General features: G+C 51.9%; 1 protein-coding gene across 1 annotated transcript in view; it reads right to left on the bottom strand.

Moving 5' to 3' along the window:
- The window catches only part of LOC116796992 (astrotactin-2-like), a 101,333-nt gene that overhangs the window by 75,087 nt on the left and 12,456 nt on the right, over positions 1-13,790 (bottom strand). Inside the window, exons 3-4 of the mRNA XM_032708050.1 lie at positions 7,878-8,011; positions 6,533-6,681 (exon numbers count right to left, since the gene is read on the bottom strand). Coding sequence (XP_032563941.1) covers positions 6,533-6,681; positions 7,878-8,011 — 283 coding nt within the window. The remainder of the gene's footprint in view (positions 1-6,532; positions 6,682-7,877; positions 8,012-13,790) is intronic.

Raw genomic sequence — 13,790 nt, 5'->3', positions numbered from 1 at the left:
CAGCTTTGTAAACACAGACTGAGCTTCCCTCCAAATTCCAGCCACAATTTATTGATTAGAAAAGCCTGTCTAGTCAATAAAGGCTCCTATGAAAAAGTTCCACTGCTCTGCACTCACATGCCGTGATCCATCTGGCTGTGTTAGCAGCCTTGGCTTTTGATGCTTTCTGACAAGATGGATTTGTGGCCTTGACTTTTCCAGATCAGGAGAAACTTAATCCTACAGGGTACAATTACAGACCAGCAAAAAAACTCCATGGCTGGTCTCTTTAACTACCATGTAAAGAAGTTCAGAGCCTTCTTAGCTAGAAGGGAGCATCTACAGCTCTCCTTAGCCTTGAGGGAGAGGTAGCTCTGAGCAGACAGCACAAAGCCCTTGGCAAACACAGTGCTCCTGAAGTGCATGACACAGTCGTGGCACCAGCCAGGCTGCTCCATCCTCTGCAGACAGCAGGGAAAGGGCAGACGGTCCCAGGTCTCCACCTATAAAGTGCTTTGGGAGAAAGTGAAGATAATGCCCAGTTCTGGCCAAAAGGTGTCTGGGCAGATAAAAATAAAAAACCCTGGAACAACCCTATGGAAATGTGAATTAATGAAATATTTCGGCAACTGACTCAACCCTAATTGAGAGCTGAGAACCCTCCACCTCCTTTCTGCTTTCCAGGATACAAAAATGACACTGGTAGGTGGAAATAACTACAACTGTCCCAGTGAGAGAGAAATCAGAGCTTCACAGCGAGGGTAATGGCCAAAATTAAGCACTTGCTTGGTGCTATTACACAACACATCCCAGGAAGCAGCTTCCAAAAACTTGACCTTCACTTCAAAGGCCTCTTTTTGAATCATCTTTCCTTTTGCTAACAAGTGGATTCAGCACTCAAGACGGGCACTCTGGGTGTTGAAAACATCTTTACCCATGTGCTTGCAGAAGAGGCAGGGGCAATGTTCATATATTTACCCAGCTATAACTGGACCACAAGCTCCTTACTAAGGGCAGTGTCACCTCCTACTGTGCTACTTCACTCTGGTGCTCAGCCTGTTTGGCAGCCAAGACTATAAAGATGATTTTATGGCATGTAATAGGAGTGCAACCTGGTTGTACGAAGGCTGCACTGACTCCTTACCGACACAGGATTTGCTCTGGCAGGAGAGTTCTTTTCTCCTCTTCCAGCTTACCCCTGGTTTTCACACAGCAGTAGCAGCACAGCTTGCACACAAGAGGGTGTCTGGAAGTGATGGTTGCCATACCTATATCCATACAGCCCTGGCCATCCAGACACGTCAGAGCTGTGCTCCACACCACAGAGGGAAGATATAAATAAGATACTCCTGAGCCTCAATTCAGCGCACAACTTGCAAGTGTACAAGACACTCAGCCTTCTGGTTTGACCTCTTTTACTTTCTTTTATAGACCTGATGCATATGCAAAGACTCCTCTGCAGAGCAGTTCTGCTCCAGAGAAGTCTGCAACGCTGGTATGGTGATGTGCACAGGTTTTATATAATCATATCCTCCACTCCTGCACATCACTGCTCAGTCTGCTCTCCAGACACCCTCCCAGGTTACCTGCTGGCTCTTCTCCACACCACAGTCCTGTATATCGAGGGTCCCAGCACACCAGAGGACTGAGCAGGCTGCCAGACTCCACATTCTCCTGCTCTGAGGTCTCCAACAAGCTCACTCAGCAGGCTGTGTTTCTGTTCTCATCCTTTCTTTGAGGATTACAAGCTGTTCTGGATGAGGGCTACCTCTTCGGAACGTGATCACTGCAAAAAGACCCCAGAGCAGCCAGGATCCCTTGATGTCATAAACTTTAAGAATCTCTGCTCAGACCTCACCTGCCCTGCAGGGACAGGGCATCTCATGACCACCTGCTGTGTAAAAACAGGTGAGCTGTTTGTTGTGTAGTTTATCCAGCCAATACCCTGCAATGTCCCCAGTTACACTGACTCAGCTGTCAGCACACACTGAGCTGTAAAGTACCACAGACAAAGGGAGGAAACCACAGTGTGAGAGCCTACAAAGCATGGGACAGAAGATGAAGGGCTGGGAGAGAGGGAGAGCCTCCCAGTCCTTCTGTGACCTGCACCAACAGCACAGAGCAAGCAGTGCATTGTGGCAACACTTCGTTCACACTTGCTGTCACCCTCAACCACGGTGACAGCAAGGGACACTTCGTTTCTCTGCATCTCCCCAGTTCTGCCCACTCTGATGCTGGAGCACAAGCAGGTGTCTGGAAGGTGGATTCATGCTCAAGGACAGAGCTACTGCCAGTGCTGTGCACAGGTACAGGGCTGCCCACCTTGGTGGTGGGGAATGACGGGGAGGTGCAGAGTAGTTCAGTGGCCAGCCTGGGGGTCCTGACAGCAGAGTGAGCACAGGGCAGGGCACAAAGCTGGGGGGATCCAGGACCTGCATCCCCTTCGCTCTCAGAGGTGAGTACTGTCCCATGTTGAGGTTAATTCACTGTCCAGTTCTCGTGACCTCAGCACAGGCATTTTACCTCTGTGTCTTGTTTTTGCCCCTTTGTCTGCAGAGAAAGGAGAGCCCATTCCTACATCAGAATGTGCAAGGTCTGACTTATCATCAGCAAAGTGCTTGGAGATACCCTCACAGCTCAATCCTCAAACCACCCCCTCACGTTCCACTGTGCAGGCACATGGCAGCCCTCACAAAATCCCCCCAGATGTGTGTTCAGAGACCCAGCAACAAACAGAGGGGCAGGAGGGGAATAAAACTGCACCAGGGAAAGAACACTGATAAAGGGATCAAGGAGCTCCCAGAGCCACAAAGCATCACAGCAGCAACATAGCCCCCTGCCCAGCCCATGGACCGCAGTCCATCACACAGCCAAAGCCCAGCCCCTCATCTTCCCCCAGCCATCCCTACAAATGTGCTACAAACACATACAAAGTGGGTTTTTTTATTTCTAAGCCTTGCATTTTGCTCACTCGCAGCAGCAGCAGCTCCAACCTGCTCCAACCCCCAGGCGGGTCCAACCTCCCAAGTGGGCCCCAGAGATGGTCCAGGTGGTGTTAAAGCAGGCACAGCTCTGCCTGTCCCCACACCAGGATTTCACCCTTCAGCTTTCAGACAAGGCCTCCCACCTCGGCTCCTCAGCTCCCAGCCCTACAACAAGGGCAAGGTTCCTTCTGTCCTCCTACCCAGCATGAGCTGGGGGATGCTGCACTCCCCATGCAGGACCAGCTCAGGCAGAGGGGCTCAGCTGCTCCAGGGGACTTTCTAAGCCAGGGCCACCACAAATAGCAGTGGTGATACCCGCTCTGGCACAGGCAGGGACACGGCCTGGCTTAGAGAATGGAGACATAAAAAGCACTTTGCACCACAGTCATGTTATCCCCCCATCCCTCCACAACCCCCCCCATCCCCTTTGGAGCTTCTTAACTTCAGAAACCTTCCTCCAGAGGAGTGTTGGAGTGACAGAAAACATTTTCCAAGCCTAATATCAGTTCCAGATGTTCACAGCCATTTCAGTTTGTACCTCACCCTGTAAAACACATTTCTCCCTCTCCCTCTCTCAAGTGCAGCGCCTGCTTCGTCCATGACATAATGCGCTGGCGGGCTCGGCCGCGCGCACACACACACACACCACACCACGCTCTCGCCCTCTTCGAGAGCCCCGTGTTCAAACAAAGAGCATCACTCAACTACAAAGCCGTCGCACACATGGAGTTATGAGTAATTTCCACAAGTTTTAATAAACAGCTTTGGGATGTAAATTGCTCTCCGCGTTCTCCGCTGGCTCCCGAGCGCAGGCCCCGCTCGCTCCCCGCGCGCTGGTGTTGAAAGCGTGGTTTGTTTCGCACACAAGTTCACCTCCTCTCAGCCTCAGATGGGCCAAGGGCTGTGTTTTTCTAAGCACCAGTAACAAGCCTCTTAAAAAAAAAGCTCCTGCAGTCGAGGGCAGCCGAGCCATGCACGGTCCCGGCTCCCTGCGCCCCGTCCTGCAGCATCACCCGCTCGTGTGGAGCCCAGCAGGGAGCAGAGGGGACACACGTTAGACCAACCTCAAAACTCCCTCCTGACTCTGCTCCAGGAGGAAGAGGAGCAAATATTTTCCGGTTCAAGGGAAAAGCTACATCTTTCAGTTGCAGAGCAATGGGGAGGCCAAGGAGTTTTGCGTGGGTGAGAGACTGGAGGAGGCTTGTGTGGGGCAGGAGGAAGGTAGGTGAGGCAGGGGTCAGGTACCATCTATTTTGCAACAGGGCTGATGAACAGATTGAGACAGCTCTAGCCTCAGCCAGTGCCAGGAATCACAATAAGAAATGGCTACAAATGCAACAAAGCAAACAAAACCACTGTCCAAGCACAAATAACTCACTCATTTAAACTCAAGAGATCCAAGGGATGAATGGCAGCAGCCTCAAGAGCTCTCCAGCCTTGCTGGATCCCCCAGCCTAGAGCTGCCACACTCTGCCAATACCTGTGATGAACCTCCTAGCACCAGGAGCAACCTGCTCCTCCCTGCCAGCAGCTGAGAGACTGAGGGGGAAGGACGACGTGCCAACATCCATTAAAAGCCATCAAAATTTCATATCCCACATGCCACCTCCCAAAGATTCCCCCTCTGGGGTTGAGTTACTGTTTTTGTGGATGCTGCTCAGATGGGATGAGTTGTGGTGCAGCAGGATGGGTGGATGATGGCGGGGAGGGGACACCCAGGGCAGGATTTTTGGTTGGGTAAAGCCTTTGAGAGCTGTAGCAGTCAGCACCTCTGCAAACCTACGCAAAGTATTTGCAGGAATCAAGTCATCTGGCATTAGAGGTCTGTCGGGTAAGAAAGGAATGAAGGCAGGAATGTTGTTTGGTTATAAGCAGCATAGAAAAAAAAGGGATAGATTTAGGATTGGCTTTTCTCTTTAATTGTTAATAGGGTCATTCTGTCCCAAACAGTCCCCCAGAGCAGGGAGAGGGGAGGGCAACTCCCCACAATGAATTCAATTGCCTGTCAAACACATGGCAGTCATAAAAGCAAAATAATAATAATAATCTGTATTTCCTACTCTGGTTGCCAGGCAAAGATCCAGCCACTTCAAAGGAGAAACCCCACTTTTCCCTGGTCTGGCCTCACCTGACTGATGTGTGAGCAATCTGGAATCACCATCCAAAACAAAGCCCCTCCTTTGGTGGCTTGTTTTCTTTCTCCATTACTGGAGGGTGTCCCTTCAAGATAAAGAACTAGCCCTCATCCATGTCGGGAAACAAGAAACATAACCCAGGGGCCATGGTCACATTGGGCAACCCTGGAACTGGATGCTAGAAAGGTGTAGGAGAAAGGCCCTGTATGAGCCAGGAACCAGAGCTCCCTCTCACAGGGGTCTCCACAAACAGCCAGGGCCACCAGGATGTGGGGGTCTGGCTCTCTACAGAAGAAACAGGCCAGCTCTTATAGCACACAATTTTTGGATATGGTGGCATCTATGTTGCAGAATAGATGGACCTGGGATGAACAGAGAGGGTGGAAACTTCCCTGTGGAAGCTGTCTCCCCTGAGACAGCTCATGGCAGCTGAACACTTAGCTCAGAGGGTCTTACACCACTGGGGAGAAGAAAAATCCCCACCACAAGCTGAGAAAGCTGACCCCGACCTAAGGACTGCCTGTGTGCAACTCCTGATCTTTCCCCGAATCGTCTTCCCAAGACTGTTTTCCCAACAGGGAAACAGCCAAACATCTTGCCAGGATTCCCTGGGAGCCCCTGCAAGTCTGCATGAGCACAGCAAGGCTCCCTGCTCTGAGACCAGCTGCCCCTGACAAGTCCCAACAAACTACATCCAAAATCCTCGGGCAAAAAGCAGTAGGTTCTGCCTGGCTTTCCATGCAGCACTACCATCACTCAAGGTCTCAAGTCCTACTTTTTGAAATCCATCGTTGACTCACTCAAATCCAGCCCCATCCTTCACAGCCCTACGCCTCGTCCAGTAGCTCCTAGAGCATGGCTTGAAATGCTGACAAAGCCTTTGCAAGGCACAGAGCACTCAGTACAAGCCTGGGAACTAAATTCCAACCCAGGGAAGGTTTCAGATTCCCCTGGAGAAGTTTTGTGCAGCTTAAATGATCTCCCTAAATACTGCAGGCTTTGAGTTCCTTTGATAGGTGTGCAAGGCAACTGAAAGTGTCCTTTCAAAGGTGGACATGCAATGCAGTACTCACTGGAATAGACCAGTAAAGCCCCTGAGCTGTTGAGGGATGACCTTCTCCCTCCCCACATCCACAATCCTGTAGCATTTCAGACTGATCAGATCAAACAGCCACTTCAGAAACTCCAACTCACAGCTCTCCTGCCCAAAAAGGACAAAATATTTCCTTCTGCCTTACTGCATTTTCGGATTTCCCCTTCCCCTCCAATACCCATGTCTGCAGAAGCCTCCAGAATGGAGTGGGTTTGATACCTCATGTAACACCTTGGCTCTGTACACTGTTTTCCACCAAAGCAGCAGCTCCCAGCCAGGCAGGGCACAGGAGGCATCACCTTTAACCCTCTGCTCCACGAGGAGTTTGCCCTCACACCCACCTGTGTAGAGGTCTGTGTCCGTGTACTCATCCACCTTCTTGTGCTGCAGGACGTAGTCAGACACCTTTGTCCCAATGGCAGGCTGCACATCCAGCCACTCCAGACTGACCACGGTGCTGGAGGGCTCCACGTTGGGGGAGAGCCGCAGGCTGGGGCAGGAGACAGGAAAGAAACCAAATAAGACATCAGCTCTCTTTCTGGGGAGGAATCCACCTCCAAAAATAGCCCAACCCCTGGTAGGGCTCACACTCATGCACAGGCATGTGCACAGAGACCCCTCAGGGACAGAGGGAACAAGGGCAGAGCGGTCAGGTGAGCATGGAAGAACCTCCAGTTGAAGGTTAGTTGGGTTCAGCCTACTGCAATGTGTGCCCTTGCCTCCCCTTGCTCCTGGAAAAGCCAAGGTCATGCAACCACAACCATGCAACCCCAAATATCCCATCCAAAGGGGCCTTCATCATCTGGGAAAACTGCTGAGCTTCAGCAGTCCACGGGGAACCAAGGACCAACACCCCATGAGAAAAAGAGGAGAGGATCCAGCTTCTGGAAACACAGTGGGGCTGAGTCCATGGGAGGGGAGGGTCTGGTCTGCACTGCCAGCCAGCAGAGGCGAGGGAGGGTGGAAGGAGGGAAAGGAAGGGGCAGGTGTGGTGTGAATTTACCCAGCTGCAAACAAGCAAACTGCTGCCAGGTGTGAGTGAGAGCCAGAGCAGGGCAGCTGTGCAGGAGCTCCTGCCCAGAGCAGGAACAACGTGGGCTGGGATGAAGGCAGAGGAGCTTTGTGCTCCTGGCTGTGCTAGTGCAGGGGCGTCTGCTCCCTCTGCACTGGGGTAAATGACAACACAAGTACAGGGATATGGGGAGTCTGGCTTCAAACATACAGTATGTTTGTTGGACTCGGGATGGGAAATGAATCCCCTCCGAGGATATTGGCTCACTAAGAAGGTGTTCTGCTCCTTGTGGCTTGCTGGAGCCAGTCTTCCTGCTTTCTCAGCTAATTCCCCATCACTTTCCTCCTGATTTGCTCTTGCTCTGACAAGCCACAATGAATTGCACTGTAATTCCATTTCTTTCAGCATTTGAAATCCCATTCTACAAGGCCTGCTAATCAGGTGATGAAAATCTATAAGGAAACCTTCCAGGGCCACAGCCGGAGCCAGGATATCCTAAAGGCATCACTCACACAGAGAGGGGGGCTGGACTGCGGCCCCCGGGCCCAAAGGTGCGGAAGGAGGTGCCCATGGGCTGAGCCTGTGGGAAAGGGGCTGGTGCTGGGTCACAACCCATGGGAAAGGGGCTGTTGCTGGGGGCTGTGACCCAGAGGAGAACTCGCACTGATACGTACACAGGCGGAGGGAGAGGGCTGCAGTTCGGGAGTCCGTTCTCATCGAAGGCGTTGAGGTCACACCTGCACCAGTCTTCGATAACATCGCCTTTCCCCGAGCACCAGTATGAGCTCATCAGGGCTCCCTTGAAGGCCTGACATGAGAACAAAAAGTGTGAACACGTGTGCTGAGGACTCAGTGAAATCCGGCCAGTGGCTCAGCCGCATGGGGCTGAGCATCACAGGGGAGGGGGTGTGTGCAGAGCCCTGGGAACAGGAAATACGGGATGGGGAGGGTGTGTGTTGTCCTCCCCAGCTCTGCAACAGACCTGCTGCATGGCCCTGGGCACTTCCCTTCCCTGTGTTTAACTCCTGTTCATCCCTGAGTGTTGCTTTTGGAGTGGGGATGGGGAGAGTCTGCACAGCCCTACGGAGGGGATCTCCTGTGGTGGAAGAGCCTGAAGGAGCACAAATAGAAGTTCCTTTTTGACACTGGACATCATACACATGGTACCTGCACCCTGCTGCTGTGTACAATGAAGCTCTTCCACTCTTCCACATGTCCATCTGCCCAGCTGTTTCTGTCCCCCTAAATTCCTACATTCCCAACAACACAGACCACTTCCATTCTTCTCACAAGTTTGTTATTCATACAAATTGCCCTCTTGCAAGCAAACTGCTGCTTTATTCACTTGCATAAGAAAGACTCTCAAGCAAAACAGCAGTATCTAGAACAAAAAAAAAAACAAACTGGAAAATACTTGCAGGCTGTCCCCACCCTGACCAGTAGCCCCCCTGACTGCTTCTAATGATGTCAATGGATCCCTGGAATAACGGCTGTTCATTTGCTGGGGTCTGAATTCCCAAAGCCACCCAGGTCTCCCATGTGCTCATCCCACAGCTTGGGGTGCTCAGTGTCAGTCCCCACAGTGTAGGATAGGACATCCCTCACTCCATACCCTGCTGCAGTTCAGACATCATGGATTTATGGTGGTTTCTCCCACTACCCTTTGCCTTTAATTAAACCTCCAGCCTGGAAGACAGGGTCTCTCTCTCTCCCTGCACACACACAGAGCCAACATTCAACCCGACCCTGCAAAGCCACAACGCCCAGCTAGAATAATCAGACCACCAAAACACCACCCACTAAAACAAAGCTCTGTAACGCTTTTGACCTTTTACGAGGCACATTTTGGAGGTGAAACACCTTCACTGGTCCTCATCCACGCTGAGCAGCCCCATTTCCAGCAGCACTATCCCTCCCATGGAAAGCTGCCTGCGGAAGCCTGGCCCCGACGATACCGCCCATGCTGCCAGGGTACGCCTTTGAGATAAAACTGTGCCCGGTGAGGAGGACAGGGACAGCTCAGACTGCAGCACTGAGCAGAAAACTCTAGGAAAAGCGCCATCCCGGGGAGGTTTCTGAAAGGAGGAGGTATAAATAGAGCCTGACGTCAGGGCTCCCATTGTCCGGGGTTTTGTCGCTCTCCCCCAAACACCCCCAACACCTTTAACGAGGCGCCTCAAGCCTCTCACGCCTTCAAAATTTTCTGCTCCCAGGCATTTACAAAATGGGACTGTGCCAGGTGGAAAAAAATGGGGAGGGGAAAAAAAAAAAAAAGAAAAAAGAAAGGAAGGAAAAAACGCGTGAAAGAAAGAAAATGTGATGTTATTTTACCCTGTTCTTTGGATGTAATTGAAGCGCTGGGCTGCAAAGGGTATCCAAATAATTGGAGAGAAGGATGAAGAGAGGAGTTTATCTGACACGCGGATAAATGGATGCAGACACATGTCTGCAGGGAGCGACGGGTCCGTGCAGGATAGGAACGGAACCTGATGTGTGTGGATGGATGGGGAAGCGTGTGCTCTCCCCAGGAAGCAAGATAAATACCCTGTGCTGAGGGTACGTGTGTGCACAGACACACGCTGCGGGCACAGACAGATGCTGGGTGATCCTGGGAAGAGCTGCACTGTCACACTGATGACTCTGCTGTCCCCCATCCCCAGCTCTGCACACTCCCTCCCTGGCCCCTAACCCAGCTTCTCCCTGCTCATCCCCAACGCAGGGAAAAAACCCCACCTGCCCCATCCACGTCCTTTAGCCAAATCCAGCAGTCAATTCCTTCTGGTTTTCTTTTTCCTGCTGTTAAGTGCAAGCTGGATGAGCAATCCCCTTTGCTTTGCCTGCCTAGCCTTGCATACGTTTTAATTAGATCCTGCAGGTACCCAGCTGTCATCTGCCTTGTGTCACCCTTCACACAAACGAGGTTAGTGGATGGATGCGTCCTCTGGCCACGCTCATTACAGCGAGCACACCTACGCACTCTAACCGGGTTACTGGCTCCTGCCTCCGTCCTGGCTGATGGCAAGGCCAGCCTGGGGGAACCAGGGCTTGTCCCTGGCTTGTCCCTTTGTGCTGGGCACTGGTGAGGCCACACCTTGAGTCCTGTGCCCAGTTCTAGGCCCCTCACTGCAAGAAAGACATTGAGGGTTGGAGTGTGTTCCGAAAAGGGAACAGAGCTGGGGAAGGGTCTGGAGAGTCAGTCATGTGAGGAGTGGCTGAGGGAGCTGGGGGTGCTCAGCCTGGAGAAAAGGAGGCTCGGGGGGACCTTCTTGCTCTCTACAACTCCCTCAAAGGAGGTTGTAGCCAGGTGGGAGTCGGTCTCTTCTCTCAGGCAACAAGTGACAGGACAAGAGGAACTGGCCTCAAGCTGTGCCAGGGAAGGTGACAACCATGTGAAAACCTCTCCTTCCCTTTCTCTTTCCAACAGCGTAGACCAGAAGGTAATGGAACCACTCACACAAATGCAGGAGAACAGAGGCTGCCACCTCCACCAGGAGCCCAACGGCACAAGAAGACCAAGAGCAATGGACAAGGATACAGAGAGGGTGCTGAGATCCATCCCATGGGAAGCTGCAGCCTCTGGGAGAGCTTCACGTGCTCTCCTGCCTTCCAGGAGACAGCACCTACAAGAAGTTCATTTCCAACATGACCATTTCCATACTGGATGCTTCATCGTGGTGGTCACAACAAGTCACCAAGCTGTGAAAACCCCAGAAGGTCTGGAATCATGAAGGGCTTCCCAGGAGCAGCCTTATCCAGCCTATCTGCTGGGAACGGCAGTGGCCCCCAACGTCCTGTCCTGTGCTCGCCAGCCACTCCCCAGGACCTCAACACCCCTCTGTGCCCTAAGGCAATTTTATCTTTCATTTAAAAGTATCCAAATTGTATTGTTTCCCTGTGAGTCAGCCCATTTAGTTTACGTCCTTCAGTGCCAGAGAGGAAATTTATGAGATGAGAAACTGGCTCGAAACGTTTATTTTCTAGATGACGAGTCATGCCATTAGATATATAGCTTTATGAATCATAGGAACAGCATCTAATTTGCTCTTAAAGGTATAATAGGTCTGACTCCCCACACCCATGCACACACATATATTGGATTGATAGTTCCCCCCTAGGATGGCTAGTTCATTTGTTTTGACACAAGCAAGACTTACAGGACCATAAAGTCCCATCTTACCATAAGCTAAACCTATTCATAAAAAAAATATTAGGGAAACGAACGATCAGCTAAGCACATTTATCCTACACTCGATTGCATATGGATCTTTCTCCTGTTGTTATTTGTGCTCAGGGGGAGGCCATTTGGCCCCATTTTATAGCTTAGACTCTCTGCAACAGAATAGAGAAGAACATTTCCTTTGTCCTCTGTTAGACCTGGCTGATGGAAGGAGAAGCATTAAGTTATTTCTGACCGTGGTTTTTCTGTTGACATCCCAGGAGAGGTAAGTTAGAGGACGTGAAGGAACCTTTCAGATCAGCATTTGCAGGACTCAGAACGCACCACAGGGGTTGGTGTTCACAGACGGGGTACTGGAAAGGGCACATGTTGGGTGCTTATCCATGAATATCTGGTCTTCTCCATGGCTGACAGGGACATGGAAATCTGGCTCATTGAATCTGAGTTTCTCTGTGGTTGCTGTGCACGTGTCACTTTCTGGGAACATTAAAAAGGAAATGGAGGGAGATAAAAAACCAACCACAAGTAAGCACGTAGGCTGGACAGAGATGTACTGCAGATACTGGAGATGATCTAGAAGATGGAAATTTGATTCATTTGGAGTTTTTCACTGGTTTCCTTGGCCTTCGTCTGCTTGTTTGTTCTTTTCAATGTAGAAGGAGAAGAGGAAGAGTGAAGCAGGCTGGGTCATGCCAGCAGACAGCCTCATGTCCAGGGACATGGCAGCCAATGGAGACACCCTGTCCCTTCCTGTTTGCAGGGTGGAGATGATGCCTACACACCACCACCTTCCCCTGGGCACAGGCAGGGAACACTGGAGGAGGCAGTGGGCTGCCTGGCTTAGCAGCAAGCCCAGTCAAACAATGATGTCACCCCATACAGTACCTGACACCACAGAGCCACTGACCAGAGCTCCCAGACACCCTCGACTCCAAGCAGTCTGTGGATAGCAAAACCAACGCTGGCTGTTTATCAAGGGAAAGAACAGGGGATTTAGGCTCAAGCAAGGATTTCACAGCCTCAACAGGATGCTACCATGATGGTATGGCGGCTAGAGGAAAAAGCTTTCCATGCCCTTCCAGCAATGCTCAGTGCTGTTCACAGGAAATAAACGCTGCTCCTTAGTCTAGACATCTCTGGGAGGAGGAAGGCCAAGGATTTCCCAGGCCAGAGACTCTTTCCAGGATCATGCAGTTTGCGTCCGAAAGTCTGCTCCAGGTTCACAGCAAAGGAGGATGAAGTTTCCCCACTGCTGTTGGCAGGTGATCTCATCCTGTGCTGCTCACACCCTCCCTGCCTCCGCTGCCTCTCCCCCGGGAGCAGGATCAGCAGCACTTCATCCTGGGAAGGCACATCATCGGTCTGCCGGAAAGGTCAGGGTGCTGGAAGGGACCCAGGGTGGGCAGCATCCTGGTTTCTGTTATTTATGGGGTCCGAGGGAGCAGCAGAGGACGCTGTAAAACCTGGCAGCAGGGGAAATAAAAGCCCTTACGCTGCAGCGAGCCCCGTCCCGGGGAGCCGGCTCCGCTTTCACACCTCGGCACAAAGCTCCCCATTATGGCCCGGTGCGGGCGTTACAATGCGGCCATTCTTCCCCTGGAAACTCGAGCTGGATGTGGGCTGGAGCTGCAGCAGGATGCTCAAGGGATCGAGGAGGAGAATAGGAGCCAATTAGCAGGTATTAAAACAAAGCAACAACAAGTAAAAAGAAAAACTCCCCAGACCAAACAAACAAACAAAAAAATTGCCTCAACCACACAAATGCCGTCCCCATTCTCCCGGGCTCCCTGTCAGCTTTGGTGGTGGAAAAAGAAATCCCTGGCACTGGCTCCCCACGCCTTCAAGGGCTGCTTTGGGGAAGCTGTGTGTGCACAGGGAGGACAGTTGTCCTCCAGCAGCTCTGCCACCGGGTGCTGCGTGGGGACCAAAGTGAGTCGATGGCCTTGGGGACATCTTTCACCCTGGCCAAGGCCACCCTGCCAGCCTGGGGACACCAAAGAGGACAGTGGTGGCCGTGCTCTGCTCAGCAGGAGATGGCTCTTTGGGGCGGTCACAGAAAAGAGGTGGGAAGGAACGACGGGGAATTTTGCTCCAACCTCAGTTGCCACCTGAGCTAGTGACCCCCTGGCACTGCTGGCACAAACACACTGTGGTCCATGCACGGGCAGGAAAGAAGCTCTCACTGGGAGCCTGAGAGCCCTGCCAGAGTCCCAGCCACACTCTGAGCTCCTGCCAAGGCCAATGGGACCAGCAGCACAGGGACATGCCCTTCAGCAAACCCCCACACCAAGGCCGGGCCGTGTGTGCTGCGAGGAGGCCGTGGCTGCAGCAAATGCTGAGATTACTCAATTTTCGAATTAAATCAAGGTCCTAGGGGTCTTCCAAAAACCCAGGCTCCACATCCATTTGT

This window comes from Chiroxiphia lanceolata, chromosome 21 (assembly GCF_009829145.1).
Source record: "Chiroxiphia lanceolata isolate bChiLan1 chromosome 21, bChiLan1.pri, whole genome shotgun sequence".
NCBI classification, from domain to species: Eukaryota; Metazoa; Chordata; class Aves; order Passeriformes; family Pipridae; genus Chiroxiphia; species Chiroxiphia lanceolata.
Note: the sequence above shows the minus strand (reverse complement) of the source record. Positions and strands in the feature narration are given on the sequence as shown.